The 16,913-nt window shown below is 34.7% G+C and overlaps 1 protein-coding gene across 2 annotated transcripts in view; it reads left to right on the forward strand.

Annotated features, from left to right (window-relative positions):
- The window catches only part of pard3ba (par-3 family cell polarity regulator beta a), a 166,673-nt gene that overhangs the window by 114,232 nt on the left and 35,528 nt on the right, over positions 1–16,913 (forward strand). Inside the window, exons 19-21 of one of the 2 annotated variants that reach the window (XM_051897448.1) lie at positions 13,388–13,429; positions 13,712–13,819; positions 14,260–14,523. In XM_051897448.1, coding sequence (XP_051753408.1) covers positions 13,388–13,429; positions 13,712–13,819; positions 14,260–14,523 — 414 coding nt within the window. The remainder of the gene's footprint in view (positions 1–13,387; positions 13,430–13,711; positions 13,820–14,259; positions 14,524–16,913) is intronic. The other variant, XM_051897457.1, reaches the window with a different exon arrangement.

Consider the following 16,913-nt stretch of genomic DNA (forward strand, 5'->3'; position numbering starts at 1 on the left):
TTTAATTTACTTAAATTTAGCATTTGGCTCTGTTTAATCCCTGGGTGATTTTAAAGAAACTCAACGCTCTCCCGCTGCGCTCTTGACATGTATTTGAATGTACTTGAGTTTGTGATGCTCTTACAGTTTTGTGTTTTGAAAGTTGTAGGTTTTTTGCAAAAGTTGTACAATTATGAATGTTTGCTTTTGATTCTTGCCGGAAAGATCATTCGGGTTTGAGATTCTGTACAGTAATGGCAGCTTTGCCGTTCACAGTCTTTTACGGCTCCATAGAGAAACATTCAACTGGCTTCAATTACAGTGACTTAGAGCTACACAGGCCTATAAAACAGCTAATACTTACTGCTTTGTGAAAACAAGCATTAGCAACTGACAATCTAACGGAAATGGGTCTTTACATTTCTAAAGTGCTGTAATATTTTCAAAAATGAAAATTCTGTCATTAAAGGCACAATATGTAAGATTTTTGGATTAAAATATCCAAAAACCACTAAAACAATGTTATATATTTTGTTGACTTGTGTACTTTTCCAAATGTTTCCAAGAATGTTTAAATCCAGAGAAATAAGCAATTTTAACCAGGGCACGGACCGTGTCCGTGCATCGCCTATCAATGTCATCATACTCGTGTTATCCTCGATTTCCGGTTTTATTTTGTAGAAACACCAAAGATCTTAAATATATTATGTGTTTTATTAGACAGGTGAGCAACTGTTTGGAAACATGCATCGACAGAAAACTAATCATGTTATATAGCTCAACACAGTGTCTTATCGTTTACCGCGAGTACCGTGTTTTACCATGCCTAATATCTATCTAGCTTACTGCAGTGTGCAACAAGAGTCTCTTAGCAGCTGCGAGCAAACGCAGAATAGCATTATAACAACTTTCAACACACAAATGTATCTAATATGATAAAACAGCACTGCTTTAACCCACACACGCTTGACAGGAAGAAGCGGAAGCGGCGACTGCGGCAAAATAATGCTCCGCTGCTCTCGAGACGTGTGTCGCGCTTGTCTCTCATTAGCAATCACTCCAATGGCTTTAGCTTATCCATGAACATGATTTCTGCCTGAGTCCCGTCAGATTCTTTTTCACCAGCTGTAGACGTAAAGACATGATTCCGCGAAATCTAGGCGTCATCAAGCTACGCCTTTTCAATAAGTGACCTCTAGTGGTTAAAATTACATATTGTGCCTTTAATTACTTACCCTCATGTCATTCCAAACCAGTAAAACTTTCATTCATTTTCGGAACACAAATGAAGATATTTTTGATGAAACCTGAGTGATTTCTGTCCCTCCATTGACAGCTAAGCAACTGACACTTTGATGCTTCAAAAAGTTCATAAAGAGGTTGTAAAACAAATCAATATAAATCAAGCGGTTTAGTCCAAATTTGAATCTGAAGAGACTTTATTGCTTTATATGATGAACAGATTTAATTTAACCTTTTATTCATATATAAACATTCATCAACTCACACATCAGTTGTGGTAATCAAAAGCTAATTAATGACAGAATTTTCATTTTGGGGTGAACGATCTCTTTAACAAATAATTGATTTTACACTTTCTGAAGAAAGTTTTAGCTGCGTTTGCATCGTCATGAGGTTGAATTTGGCCTGACAAATTTGCTAAGGCAGTTGCTTTTTTTTGTCTGCCATGTTTTTACAAGTCTGTTAATTTTTTTGATGCATGCAGTAGTTGAAACTGTTTTGATTACCCTCACAGAAATATATAAATGGGTTACTTTGGTTTTAAGAGCTGATTTACAGACAGATGATGTGAAAAGTAGTTAGTATGTTTATCTGCCTTTGCACACACATGAACAACAGTTGGTGCACATATAATCATACAATGATGCTTATAATGGATTCCATATCTGTTTTTATTGTCTAGAATTATAGCTGCATGGCACGCATGCTTCAGCGTGGTGCGAGATGGACACATCATGTTTTATTTGCCGTCTGAGCGGGAACATATGAAGCTGTTAACACAATCGCTCAGTGCAGCCCGCGAGAGGCTAATTACTGAAATCTGTTTCTAAAATTGAACCCCATTCTGCTGTGATTTCCTCATTTATTCGAGCCGATGTGTTCTGTCAGTCAGGCGTTGTGGACTAAATACACATATTCATATTAGCAGAGAAGGCTCGCCGACTTATGAATATTAATGAGCTTTTGCATACTTAATCGCTCGTGGCAGGCCCTCCTCTACATATTTGTTTGTGAGGGTTCATTTGTAGGTTCATCTGTGTCTTCAAACGTCACAAGTCTTGACATGGTGCACGTCTCTCAAACTTTTTTGAACGTAAGGAAACGCTTAAATTGTCTACGAGAGGTATTAAAGCCTGTGTGTATTATAACAACTCAAGATGGCAGTTTAAGTCGAAACTCAGTCACTTTATATAAAGAATATCTTTTGTAAAATTATGACAGGCATTCTGCTTATATTTAGGTTTATAAGATGGGGACCAGGTGCTGTCAAGCTCCAACAAGGACCAAGAAAGCACCATAAAACCATCCTAAAATTAGTCCGTATGACTCATGCACTCTATTCCAAGTCTTCTGAACTTACAATATAGCTTGCTGTGACAAACAGACTTATTCACTAATAATTTTGCCTTGAAAATCTTGTTTGACAGTGGTCACTATTTACTTATAATAAATAATAAATATGCAACTTTGACATTTAGTTATATAATCTTACATAGAACACAAAATGACATTATATTATATTATATTATATTATATTATATTATTTTTTATTTTTATGGGTGCATTATTGTACACATTCAGCTATAAATATCTCCTTTTGTGTTCCATTTTATAATATATTACATGATACAATATTATATTTTTATTATATCATTATAAATTGCAGTATGATGGGTTTTTTTTTTGTTGGTACATTATTATAACTAGTTTAAATATAGCTGCGAGCAGCAATTATCGGGGTTTAAGCGCATTAAGGCCTTTAAGCACATGCGTAAAAAGGTATTATGTTTTATTTAGGAAGCATGTAACTATCTCGATCATAGATGGAAAAAACATTTACAGCCAGTACAGGCAATTTACCATAGGATATGTATGTTTTAAAGCTTTTTAACATTGACCCGATCTCCATAAAAGATAGAGAGTCCAGATTGTGCAACACAGTGGTTTTATTGAGGTTGAGCCAAAAACCTAGAACAATTTCGCGAAAGAATGTTTTTGAAAAATCTCCAATATTTAACAAACGTTCTACCATATGGTATGAATATACGTGTGACATACAATCCTTTACGCGTGTGAAAAACACAAAGGCACCTTGGACAAAGATACCGCATGCCAGTTTTCAAGTCAATCGGACTGACTGTTGCGTAGCTATAGCCGTTTTCGTGTTGTTGTTTTTTCATTTTATAGCACCACCAAGTGGCCAGTCGCGACGCTCTTTTTCATGTGACCACAGACCGAGCCCATACATAGGGTGTACCAAAATTTCACCAGGGTAGCGATTGAATCCGAGATGTGTGTTTTGTTCCTCTTGAACGAAGGATTCCAATGATACAAGACACTTGAGCCTGCAACGAATCCACCATCAGGCCGATTGGGGGTGCGCCTTGGTGACGTTGTAGACGGTGTGAGTACGACCATCCCTCAAAGTTTCAAGTCTCTACAACTTACAGTTTGGTCTGCCCAGTCACTTTTAGGGGAGTATGCTGATCCTCGGAAATTCTAACAGTTGCAATAGGGTTTCAGCGCTACGCTTTTGAACTCCTAATTATTTATTTAAATATTTAATATTTGACATTATTAAAGATAATAAATATGCACTACTAATACAGTTGTGTTTTGTGAGTATGAATGGCAAGGATATGTAAAAACGACTTACTGAATGGTCATTTGTGTATTAGACACGCAGCGAGAGTGTCCGTTTAAGCGTACACTTGTATTGAGTCTGTCAAGGTTTAGTCTGGAAACCACAAGCAGTATCCCATGACACATGCTCCTCGTCTTCCATCTCCTGCACGCGCACATTGTGAACGGCGTTATGAGACAGCTCTGTGATTGATGGACTTCTCTCCAGCAGACCCAGGCTCAGGGAACGCTGCTCTGACGGTAAAGGTTAACAGCCTCTTTCCCATCAGAGACACGCCTGGCCTGGAAGTGGTCAAATCACATTAACCTTTACTTTCACGCCTTTTTAATATTAGCAAGTGCTGCATAAAGAAAATCGCCTCATGGAGATTCAACATGCTCAGGTATAGAAGAACAGCACGGGTGGCAGTTTCAACTTTTTTTGTCTTTTTTCTTAGGCAAATTATTGTAGAAAGTTATAAAATGGTTATAAATTCAAAATTTACCATGACATAGAGTGCTAATGGTTGCCAGGCCGTTACTATGCGAGTCAAAAAATAGTAAGGCTGAATTCCTATTTTAAATGTTCCTAATTTTGTTCTCCTACAATAGGTTTACATGCATCCAAGGTCAAAAACACTTTAATTTTCTTATAATATACATTGCACATCACCTCATTTTTCAAGGAGTCTGAAAACGGTTAGTTTGAAGATTCGGCCTCTCCTTTCCGCAAACCTCCTCTGCTCAGATTGGTCAGATGGTCCACTCTGTTGTGATTGGTCTACTGCTTACAGCATGTGTCTGAAACCAAACACCCATTACCATATCTGAATTTCAGCTCCGGAGGCTTCCTAGTAGGAGTAGGAATATTAGGCTGCTGTCACTTTAAGAGCTGCACGGATCCAATATACTGTTACACATGCATTTTCTTTGTCAACTGTTTACGTTCACTTAAAACATAAATGACTGTGTTTATGAGGATATTTTGACATATTTTTGTGTTTATTTGTCCGTTCAAGTGCAAAAAGAAGCAGAAAAGAACTCAGTTTAGTATCGCGCACTATTCAGTATGAGAGGCGGCTTTCTGTTATTGATGTTTGATACCCAACTCTATTTGTTACAAACTAACTTAAGTGAGAATGGAATTGCTGACGACTTGTTTCGGCTGTTCAGAGTTGATTCTTTCTTTTAGGAGCCAATATCTTTATTTGTCATGCACTTTGATCTTTAAAACTTTCCAGACCCTTTTCATTCACAAACCGCTTTATTACACACTGGATGAAAGGTAATATTTGAAAAAGCATAATAGGGGGACTTTAATACGTCAGAAATCTCTTATAATTTTGCTTCAAAATTCAAAAACCTTTTTTTTCATGCCATGGGCAAAAATTAATGTTTTCAGATGGATATCATACGGTGAGAAGTCCATAAACATCATCTATCTGAATATTAGATAAAGATGTTGCTCCAGTCTTGCGGGGAGTGACAGATGCGTGCTGTCAAACCGACAGTCAAAGTGTCATTCTTACGGTGGATTGGCGGCCGTTTTGATTGATGTGTGCTTTATGGAAGACGCCATCTGCAGCTTGGACACATGCCACTCAAAACTAGCAAGATATTACAGTTTGGTCAACTGTGTAAAACATAACGCACATATGATTTTAAACGCTTAACGGCAGAAGGACAAGATTTGTGTCACAGAATGTGCTTCTCACCTCACTGACACTGGTGAAAAAATATTTGACAACTTTTAACTGTTTTGATAAATCTGCATCATTAGTGCAATGTCTGAACATATTGGTTTTCTGCACTAGTTGAAGATGATAAAGAGAGCGTGATTCATCCAATTAGTGTCAACATTTGGTTTATAAAGTAGAATACACTATCATTGCAATAGCTCTATTTCACTTAACTTCTTAAAGCATTTCTTGTAATTGTACAGTAGCTCCATGTGATATAACTAACATTTAAACGTTTATATTTAAGGAAAACATTAAAAATTTAGTCTAACTAAACACTTAACTGTCAGTGTAATGTTTAAGTAGTGATGAAAGCGATGATGAGTAATGAAACTTACAGTACAAAAGCAACTGTAGTATGGAATTTTTACATTGTTTACCACAGTAATTTTCTGTTGCCAGGTCTAGTAATTAATTCAGAGATTGTGACTGTAATCCTGGTTCAGTAGTCAATGTTTCATGCTTTATATTTTCTGTTTAGCTGCTAGCCTTTTTTTTCTTTTTGATCTCTGTTACTAATGATGTAAGAGCATTTGAAATATAGCTTTACTTAATCAGTCAGACTTTCACTGGTTTGGAATTAGTTTGATAATCCCCTTTTAGTGTGTTTTTGAGATTTTGAGACTAATTATAGTTACTGTGTTTAATCCGTCAAACCTCTTTTCTCACTGTAACTCATTTATTGTTTCCTTTTCCTTCATTTCTCCTTGTTCAAATCTCTGTTGCACTCAGTTTGTCCTTGATTATCACCTTAAAGTCACTTAATGAAGTAGTATCTGAGCATTGTGGGAAATGCTTTTTCTCATACTAGTATATTCACACTGAAATACTGCATTTTGTGGTACTACTAGTTTTTCTACCAACCAAAGGAGGGTAGTTTTGAGACTTTCGTTAGCCAGTTGATTGGGTTTTCTGGGTGTTTGTTACTTAGCACTTGTCTAAATGGTGTCCTAAATGGATCCTGAATTTGTTGTCTCTCGTTTTATCATTCTCCATGTGTAAATTTTAAGTCTGATCACTTTTGTTGGCGTGTTGAACTGTTTTGATTCATTTTATTACCCTCAGAAATATATAAATCGGTTCAATTGTGGTTGTGAAGAGCCATTATAAAGACAAAATACACTACTGTGCAACATTTTGGGGTTTCGTTTTTTTTTTTTTTTTTTTTTTTTAATTACTGCTTTTATTCAGCAAGGATGCCTTTAAAATTGATTAAAATTGAAAGTAATATTACAAAATGATGTTACAAAATATTTCCATTTCAAATAAAGGCTGTTCTTTCTATTTATCAAAGAATCTTGAAAAATATGAAGCAGCACAACTGTTTTCAACATTGATAATAATAATAAATGTTTCTTGAGCAGCAAATCAGCATATTAGAATGATTTCTGAAGAATCATGTGACACTGAAGACTGGAGTAATGATGCTGAAAATTCAGCTTTGCATCACAGGAATAAATTGTATTTTAAAAATCAAATCGGAAACAATATTGTTTTCTACTGTATTTTTGATTAAATTAATTCAGTATTGGAGAGCATAAGAAACTCTTTCAAAAATGTTAAAAAATCTTACCGACCCCAAACTTTTGAACGGTAATGAATAGGGGTGTGATGAGACAGTTCACGAGAATGAGACGAGACACAGTATTCTTAAGAAATCCTAAATGACGAATTACATGATTAGAAAAATAGTCTGTAGGTGCATTTGAAATGTTTTAACTAATCATCTTGTAATGAATATCATTTCAGTTCTACTTTCTGATTATGAATTATCATATTAGTTAGTTAGTTTAGTTTATTTATCCCCTTAGGGAAAGTAAGGTTGCAGCGAGCTCACACAGACATAATAAAAGTCCCAATTGGCATACAAAATATCGATACATAATTCAATAAACTAATTTAATAAATAAGATTAGTCCAGACCAGCTGGCTAATCAATTGATATCAGAAGAAATAGAATTAAAAAATTTAATTGCTTGGGGGATAAAAGAAAATTTGGACCTGTTTTTCACACACCGAGGGACAGAGTACCGTCGACCGGATGGCAACAGTTCAAAGGCACAGGATATAGGATGTCTCTTATCTTTCACAATATTGTTAGCTTTATTCAACACTCTATCTTTGTATATACTTTCTATACCCGGCAAAGAAATCCCTAACAATTTACTTGCCCAAATCACCTCTTTCCTTAGTAATTGCAGTAAAAGACAACAATACTCAAACACTGTAAAAGGTTTTGCCACAAACTCAACAGGCTGGAGTCTCTTCAGACCTTAGAACTGTACATGATTTATGAGCTTCTACAACTTTTGACCTCCTAACCGAACTTTCCACAAATTGATCATAGAAATAAAAACAGTATAGATAAAAGTGAATAACAATTTTCTCCTAGTCTTATTAAGTGCAAACAATAAGTGCAACCATAATCAAAGTACTCTCTCAATATTCAAAGTACAAACAGAGACCACATTTTTCTTCAAGCATGATACAGAGCTAAGAGATGGTTACAACTACACAACCCAGTCTAAGATAGCTTTCATATTGGGAGATATTTGCATGCATCAGGGAGCCGCTTTCAAAATGCAGAGTATTGACATTGTGTTTGAATGCGCGCTCGCGTTTTACTTTCGCTTTCGCAGTCGTGCATACTCTGTGAATAGTGAGCGGTGGTGCTGAGCGCGCATTCTACAAGATAAGACATCTGTCAGACTCTTGGGTTCTGTTGTGCAACGAATCCTCCGCCATGGTCTTGTCAGTCATCTCGTCACTTACTCTCGTCACGTGATCAGTGAACTCTGATTCCTGCTGCAATACATACAACTCTGCTGCTCGTGGATGAGCTGGATGGGACTGAAGTGACCATTTTCCAACTGAATCAAAGTTTTTATTTCTATAAAAAGCAAAATGATGGTGGAGGAGTAATGTAAACATAGAAGTGGCATATTCAAACCTAATTTCTCCCTCACACTTCGTCATGGCAATATCACAAGGCAGCTTTTCGCCTCAATGAGAAATCTTGTCACATTTTAGTAATGCGAGATCTTGTGGCAGGAGATCTCATCACACCCCTAGTAATGAATGTGTTCATCAACAAAAAGTTTGCCAACAAAAACATTTTCAAGGCATAAAAACATTTATTAGCCCTCTGGGGTCTGAGGATTTTTGGGGCCCTGTAGAAGTTTTGACATGCCCTGACATTTGTGCTTTTTTCAGTTGTTCATAAACATATTAATGGAAAAGATGTCATTACACTGTATTCAGCACAAAGTAGGCTACCATAATATGTGAGAAACATGTATGTACATGTTTGTATTTTTGAAGGAATGACGTTTATGCGTGGTTATTGAAAAAAACAAAAAACTTAAGTCACTGAAATAAGGCCACAAAACTAATATTATATATGTGTTCACAAGACTTCTGGGTATTGGAGGTTGTAGACTAGAGTTTTTGCTTCAAAATGATGTAAAAATTACCCTGCCTACTCGTTCATATAAAACAATATATTGATTTAAATTTTGTAAGACACTTTTTGTCAAGAAACACAGTATGCGTGAAGGAGTGAATCTTCATGAATAATGCTGTGATTCACACCTGAGAAGACAAAGGCCCACATAATGACCTGCATAATGACCCGCATAATGAGCTCTTTCAGTCAGATAGGCTATGTGAAAAAAACCTCTGTGATCATGCTGATAACAGTATTAATGTCCACTCTTCACAAAAAAACATGATTTTTGTGATCTCATACATGCACGTATTATTGCACATCATGTGAATAAAATTTTGTATAGGCCTATTATAGTTTAAACAGGAACCAGAGACCGGGGATCTTGAAAGAGAGAGGCAGATCCGCTCCTGACAGTTTTACCTAATTAGAAAGATCCTTAAAAACCAGGAGGTGGAGAAACAGGCATTAATATATGCAAACATAATGATCAGCTTAGCAGTACGTCCCCAGTTCCCATGGATCAGCCTGTCTGTCTGTGTGAAAATTGAGGTTTTTGTCTGCTAAAATATGAGCCTCCGGTTTAGACTGATAAATTGCAACACTCAGTAAACTCGAGTCAATCGATAAACCGAGAGCTGCCAGCACAGAGCTGGAGAAAAAGCTCTTCACGAAGACGGCTTCAGTATTGCAGGTTACATTACGACATAATTGGGTTTTAGATTTGTAATTACAGCGCATACACACGATTCTCATCAACATTCGTGTCATTTTGTCTCATTTCACACTGTCTTCTCCCTTAACGTTAGCCTGTAATTTCCACCGCCTGAATTTTAAGTCTCCCAAGAGCTACATAGACCATCTTAATCTCAGGTTAACAACCAAAGTGATGCTAATTCACTTTGCAAACTCAATTTAAACCGTATTAAACTGTTAGTATGCTACCTTGGGCTACATACCTCAACCTTATGCTGACAACTCTTCGAAGTGTAATCAGCTTCCAAGGGCATGTTTCGCATTTACTATATGACAATCGAATCCACCTGAATGCTTCAGGCCTCAGGCAGATTGAGCCATCAGCTGGGTTTTCAGGACACACGGGCTGAATTGCAAACTAGTGTTGGGAAACCTAGTGCTTAGCTATCCTTAGTCTCTCTTAACCAGACTTTTGACTGTCAGCATGAATTCTGGTCCTATTTGCGGCTTCTTATGGCCAAGAACCATCAGATATGACATGTAAAGTCGCCACTATAATTCAGTTTGTTTGTATGTGCCATTTAGGTTTAGTTTAGGAAAGGTTAGGAAGGGGCATGTCCACATGAAAGATGGCCGAAAGCAGCTCTGCAGTGTATGGTTCTTTTTAACATTCTTTTTAATTTCCTTGTGGAATTTTAATAATATTAATTTATGTTTTATATATTTTTGCAAATGAAGGCATATTTTCAGTACCATGCATAAATAATCCTTTAACTTATGTAACAATGATGCACATGTATTCATGTATGCTTATCCACTGGAACAACAGAATTTTTTAATGTATTTATTTTGTTTGGTTGCTTCTGTATTTTGCTTCATATGGAAGCTTATTTCTGCCACATAAAAAAACAAAGTAATGCTTTGGTAAATCATAATTATGAGATTAAAAAATTGTAATGAAGACATACATAGTCAAAAGTATGAGAAGAGTCATAATTTTCAGGTAAAAAGTTAAAATAGACATACTGAGTAATAATTATGAGATTATGTGATTAATAATTATGGGAAAAAGTTACAATTTTATCATGATTTTGACTTTGTCATAATTATGACTTAGTATCTCAGTTTCAACTTTGTATCATACGTGAGTTAATATGTCATAATTTTTGATTTTGTCATAATTATGACTATTGTCTTAATGTGCTTTTTATGTCAATTTCAACATTTTATCTTATAATTAAGGCTTACCATGTCAATTTTAACTTTGTATCTCAAACATATGAGTTAGTATGTCAGTTTTGTCATAATTATGACAGTATGTAAATTTCAACTCTGTCATACTTATGGGTTAGTATGTCATAATTTTGTCGTTTGTCATAATTATGACTTCTGGCATAATTCATTTTTTTATGCCAATTTTGACTTGTCAATTTCAACTTTTTATCTCATACTTATGGATTAGTATCATAATTTTGCTGTTTTGTCTTATAATTTGTAATTATGACATGTCATAATTCACTTGTCAATTTCGTCTTTTTATCTCATAATTGTGAATTAGTATATCAATTTTGACTTTTTATCTCATACTTATGGGGTAGTATGTCAATTTCTACATTTTATCTCATAATTAAGACTTAGTATGTCAAATTTAACTTTGTATCTCATACTTATGAGTTAGTATGTCACTTTTGTCATAATTATGACTTGGTTTAAATTCAAATTTCAACTTTTTTTGTCATACTTATAATGGCGTCATTGTGGCGTTTGTCATAATTATGACTTGTGTCATAATTCACTTTTTATGCCAATTTTGACTGTCAATTTCAACTTTTTATCTCATACTTATGGATTAGTATCATAATTTTGCCGTTTTGTCATAATTATGACTTCTGTCATAATTCGCTTTATGTAATTTTTGACTTTTTTTCATACTTATGGGTTAGTATGTCCTAATTTTGACTTTTTATGTTCTTTATGACTTTTTTTTTTCTTGTGTGATGAAAATGGGCACTATAGTTAGCATAGTCAGTTTTCCTAAGGATCAGGTCACTCTGTACTGTATTATGTTCACAGTGAAATGTGTTGAGTGGCCAATAATCAAGTAGAGTTGTGCGAGCTCTGTTGCGTGATGACCGTCGCTGCTCTCACACGGATCGAGCAAGACTGCGGCACATTGATATTCAGGCCACGACTCCCTCTGGTTTTAATGAGAGTGCTTAAGGGCAAGGCAGAGCTAGCATGCCAGCTGCCGGTATTAGATCGCTCCAGCCTAATGAGATAAATACAGTCATTAGTGCGTGTGTGGGGCTGGGAAATGGAGTACTATTGAGGCATAACGCACAGGAGACACGGCGAGGGGATGCTGGATCCAACCGGACCCTTGAATCGCTCGTGGGCCAGTGTTTGGATCATGTAGTCACGGCTTATCTTCAGCAAACATGCATGTACGTTATGTCAGTAAACTGAAGCCTCGGGCGATATCTGTGTCAAATTAAAAAGAAATTTAGGAATCTTGGGAGCGGAGGTTTGTGATTATTCTTGACTAGAGTGTGCGTTTGTGGAAATGTAATTGAATTCTCAATTGTTAATAAATGTTGTGCAGTTGTTATTGTTATTCAAATGTATGTTTATCAGAGTGAATCTCATGAAAACTGTCAAGAAATATTCAGGTCATTTTTCACAACAAAAGAAAAAAGTGGATCTTTTATTTGCATAATGAAAATGAAGCCCATTTTTAGGACCATTAAGATTTTTTTGCTTTGTGGCATGACAATTAAGCACATTTTCCTCCTCCCCGAACTAGTCGCCTTCGATAATGCGATAAAAATTAAATTTTCATTACTGTAATGCAAAATAATAATAATATTTACTATTATAAAATTTATGTATATATTATATTTCCATATGTACATTACACAGTATTACATTTTTACATAAAATAAATGCTTTAATAATATTTATTCTATAATTATATAATATTAATGTTCTAAAAAATAGTAATAATAATTTAAATTATATACTATTGGAAAGGTACAATTGTAAGTGTGCATTATGGTATTATTTGTTGAACTTAATTTAATTTATGCAATAGAATATAGAATACAATTCTGTTTTATATATCTGTTCACAGGCCCCTGTAGGACTTTTCGGACTCCTGTTTGTAAACCCTGATATTACAGGAATGAAAATTATTTTATTTTATTTTATTTTATTTATTGAATGTAAATGTGCTTAAATGTCATGAAAAGAATATCACAATGCAAAAAAAAAAAAAAAAAAAAGTTCCTAAAAAATATTATTTCCTTTTTCTTTTTTCTTTTATTTTGATTTTATTGTGAAATATGACTTCTTTTTGAGATTCACCCATCACATTCATATGCAAAATAATTTAGTTATTAATTTGGATATCATTGTTGGGTTATATATCATTTGATTATTTGTATTTTAATGTTGAAGAAGAACAATGATCATTACTAAGCAACTCTTCATGATTTTCACATTGATCACTCAGTGAACCAAAAGCTTCTTCTTTTTATACCTGACACTGATGTTTCATTACCCCGTCACTGTCCTGAGTCCGTGTGATCATCTCACCCACTCTCCCTCATTATTAGCTTTATTCTTGATATAACCTTTTCTTCTTCTGTCTTTATCTGCCTGTCAGCATGGAGACCCCGCCTGACCTCAGATCAGTGCAGAAGAATAAGTGAGTTTCTGAAGGTTTGGCGTGGAAATGGGCTAGAAAAATCACTACAGGGCATTGGACACTGATGTGCTTGGTTTTGCAGGCGTGTGTGTTTGTGTTTGCAGGCTGGTACATGGGGAACCAATCATTAAAGTTTCTGGAGCAAATTCTGCTTTGGTACTTGGAAGCGCAGGGAATCTGTTGAGTCACCAATTATCAAAACATAACACATCCTCTCTTTGTCTCTGTGTGTCCGTGCTCTTTCTCTCTCTCTCTCCTCGCTTTCTTCAAACCCTCATCCAGGTTTGGGAGGAAAAACAAAGAGGAGAAAGCCAAATCTAAGGCTAAACAACTGGGCGCTTTGAGCGAAGAGGAGATGGACAGGAGTGAACCGGAGATGTTTCTGTCCAAGTATGTTGGCCTTAATGTAACATGTATTATTAAACCCATAAAGTTCAATGATAAAATAGTAGAATATGCTAATTTACCAATGTGAAGCTGTAGAACTGATTAAACCAGTTCTGAATGTTAATTACTCTATTGGTATAATTGCTTGTTCTCTTCATACAATAATTAAAGATGTGAGATTAATGAAGGAAAAAAATTAAAACTCAATTATATATGTTTACTTAACTGGGTTTTGGATGTTTAACCCTTCCAACTGCTGCAGATCGATTTGACCTGATTACTGCAACTTAATGTCAACTTTTGACCCTGAAATCTATAGATATAGATTAAGATGGATCTAACGCATTCTTTTCCATCAAACACTCCAAGCTTTTTCTTTTGTGCCTTTATTCATTTCTGCAGTGTCCAAGAATATTCTGAAGAGCATGTTTTTAATCCCACAGGAGTGAAAGGAACAGCCCTGCTCCTGACCGTGTCATCTTCCCGGACGTCGAAGATGATGACATGGATCCCAACTATGCTCGCATCAGCAATTTCAGAGAACCTCCTGCCTCCAGTCACTCCCCCTATCCACCTGGAACTCCCACCCATAACCACTCTCAGCCTTCTGTCCCCGCCCCAAACAGAGAGCCGCCCAATGAGGACGAGCTAGAGGGGCTTTATGCAAAAGTGAACAAGCAAAGAACCGCCCCTCCAAAGACTGACAGGTGAGAACCAGTCCATACATATTTTTATGCATAAAATGCCAAATATTGCGCAATATTGTTTTTTTTGTTTGTTTGTTTTTGACCTATACCGATTATGTATCTGATAACCAGTAGCAGAATAATTTTAAAACTTTGTCAAACTTTGGTCAGGCTTTCTCAAGCCAACTTTAAAGTTTGTTGTTTAATTGTTTATTTAGGCTTTTTGACAAAATAATAAGTAAAATAATACACATAAAATAATAATAATAGTTTAATATCTTATGAATATTTTAATAATAAAAATAATAATTCATATTATGTGCTATATTTTATTTTGATTAATTTATTATTATTAATACCAATAATATTTAGAAAGATTATTATTCATTATTTTTATATTCTTATATTGACTATTATTATTAAATATTTATAATACATATTATGTGTTTATCTGTTTTACTGTTGTACAATATTTAATGTATATTATTATTATTATTATTATTATTATTATTATCATTATTATTATCGGTCAAACTGATTCTCAAATCACTGGTTATCTCAAGTTGAATCGTTTAATATCTTATTATTATTATAAAAATATTCATAATGCATGCGTATTACTGTTGTAGTATAATACTACTGTTGTACAATATATAATGTTTTTTATTATTATTATCATTATTATCGGTGAAACTGATTATCCAAGTTTATTATCTCAAGTTTAATAGTTTAATATCTTATTATTATTATTATTATTATTATTAAAATGTCCATAATGTATATTATGCGCATTATTAATTTTGAATATATTTTATTTTATTAATTTATTATTATTAATAATACTAATAATATTTAGTACTAATATTTTTAAATATTATTATTCATTATTTTATATTACTATATTGACTATTATTATTAAATATTTATAATACATATGATGTGTTTTACTGTTGTAGTATAATACTACTGTTGTACAATATATAATGTATTTTATTATTATAAATATTATTATTATTATTATTATTATTATTATTATTATTATTATTATTAGTCAAACTGATTCGCTCTATCTACTATTAAAAAAAATTAAATAAACTCATGATAGTCACTTAGTAAAAGTAAATCAGTGGAAGTTTTAGCACTTGTTGCACCTGTTATCAAAGGCATAAAACATTTTGCTTTGGCATTGTACATGCAACATACCAAAAATCCAGGCACGTCGGTAACGAATGCTTTGGCCTTTTAGTTGAATCAAGCTGAAATATTGACAGGCGGGTCTGTGAAGTCATTTGTGATTTACTGTGTAGCTGTACAGTCTGTATACAGAGGGAATGTACGTCTCACTGGTGAGTTTTTAGTCCGGGTTGAGTGGTCTCAACGACCAAGCACATTGATTTGTTGTCTGGCGGTAATTATGCGTGAGTGTTGCAGTGTCCGTGGGGACCGTGTTCATTCTTGCTCTCGTCCTACCATCGATTCGCACAAGATTATCTTCCTTGCACTGTGCTGTCCACCGAGTTTAGAGGAGCTGTAATCCTATCACACTCACAGACTCACTCTTGTACGTGTTGCTGTGAGAATTACACTGAGAAACACACTTGGATACCTTCTCAAGACTACACCACCATATATACCATGATATTCTTAGTTTCTGACAAATTACAATATATACTACAGTAATACTACTGTAAAATCATAATACATGATACTGAAGTCCTTCAAACTGCTTAAAACTATAGTTGTTGTTGTTGTTGTTGTTTTTTTTATGACAATAGCCGTTTCCATCCAAAGTTGTGAAGCGCAGCACACACACACACACCAGTTTCAGAAATTAACTGGGGCTTAGGGCAAAAATGCCACCAAATTTAATAAAAATGCTTCCAAAAATGAAGATATGGCACAAAAAAAGTCTTTGTTAAGGTTCTTGTTTTAATATTATAAGCAATATCACACAAGCGCAAAAGTGCTGTTTTCCCGAATATCAGCACATTTCCAAATATGATACTGATTTTATACAACAATTCAATAAACAATAAGTTAATAGGCTATTAGGTGACTTACATTTTAGACACAATATTCTGTCTTTCCTCTATTTTGCCAGTGAAAATAGCTTCAAACAGAGCCATTGCACGTCTCTGAGCAACACCGTTTCAGTTTGCGAATCGTTTTAATGAATGACTCGATGATTCACTCTGTCACTTCTGCTTTGTTCCTTTGGTCGTTTTGAAAGAATCGTTTGACTGAATGATTCAATGACTAACTCGTTAAGACGATTTGCCGCCATCTACTGGTGGGTTTTAGTGTGATTTCATTTTAGCTGAGGGACTGAGGGACGAAGTTTCTTTGAAACGGGCCTCTGAATTACTCTGTCTGGGATGTCATTTTACCGAATCACTTTGACGACAGAGTTT

This window comes from Ctenopharyngodon idella, chromosome 1 (genome assembly GCF_019924925.1).
Source record: "Ctenopharyngodon idella isolate HZGC_01 chromosome 1, HZGC01, whole genome shotgun sequence".
Lineage (NCBI taxonomy): Eukaryota > Metazoa > Chordata > Actinopteri > Cypriniformes > Xenocyprididae > Ctenopharyngodon > Ctenopharyngodon idella.